The sequence below is a fragment of the Volvox carteri genome, assembly GCF_000143455.1.
Source record: "Volvox carteri f. nagariensis unplaced genomic scaffold VOLCAscaffold_32, whole genome shotgun sequence".
Lineage (NCBI taxonomy): Eukaryota > Viridiplantae > Chlorophyta > Chlorophyceae > Chlamydomonadales > Volvocaceae > Volvox > Volvox carteri.
This window is the reverse complement of record NW_003307575.1, coordinates 129,944-130,597: the sequence shown is the minus strand read 5'-3', so window position 1 is coordinate 130,597 and position 654 is coordinate 129,944. Positions and strand designations below refer to the sequence as shown.

Genomic DNA, 654 nt, shown 5'->3' with positions numbered 1-654 from the left:
CGTACTGTCGTTCTATGGCGTAATTCGTGAGCGGTTTGAAGTCCGCCAGTGCGCCCTTCCCACTGGCTTGCGGATGCAGCTGGGCGGTGTCCAGGGCAGCGCGCCAGTGGGTGCCATCGTGCCATACCACACAGTCCAGGAGGGGACCTGGGCCGGGGTAGGTGCAGGTGCATGTGTGTGGGGTGTGTGTGTGTGCGTGTGTATGTGCGCGCGTGCGTGTGTGTGGGTGTGTGTGTGTGTGGGTGTGTGGGTGGGTGTGTGGGTGGGTGTGTGTGTGGGGGGGGTGTGGGGTGTGTGTGGGGGGGGTGCATGTGTGTGTGTGTTTTAATGAATTGCAAGGCGCGAGAAGTACGTACATACAGGTTGATGAAGGAAGTCACAGTATGCAGAGCTTTACCGGAGACCGGAGACAAGAGAGTCTGTCTGTCTGTCTGTATTTCAATGATTGTGTGTGTGGGGGGAGTGTTAGGTTGGGGGATGGGTATGGGGAAAATGACATGTATTCTGCAAGAAGGTAAGGAGGGTCAACTGCGGGTGCAGGGGGAGGTGGGGTCTGCCCGTTTGGGGTGGTGAGTGTGGATGTGGGTGTGTGTGTGAGTGTGGGTGTGGATGTGGGTGTGCTTCCCTTCCACAGCATCCGCTGCATGCTCCCCC

General features: G+C 58.4%; 1 protein-coding gene across 1 annotated transcript in view; it reads right to left on the bottom strand.

Annotated features, from left to right (window-relative positions):
• The window catches only part of VOLCADRAFT_93498 (uncharacterized protein), a gene marked incomplete at both ends in the record, with an annotated part of 30,466 nt that overhangs the window by 22,895 nt on the left and 6,917 nt on the right, over positions 1 to 654 (bottom strand). Inside the window, 2 exons of the mRNA XM_002952733.1 lie at positions 6 to 147; positions 398 to 431. Of these exons, the coding sequence (XP_002952779.1) occupies positions 6 to 147; positions 398 to 431 (176 nt within the window). The remainder of the gene's footprint in view (positions 1 to 5; positions 148 to 397; positions 432 to 654) is intronic.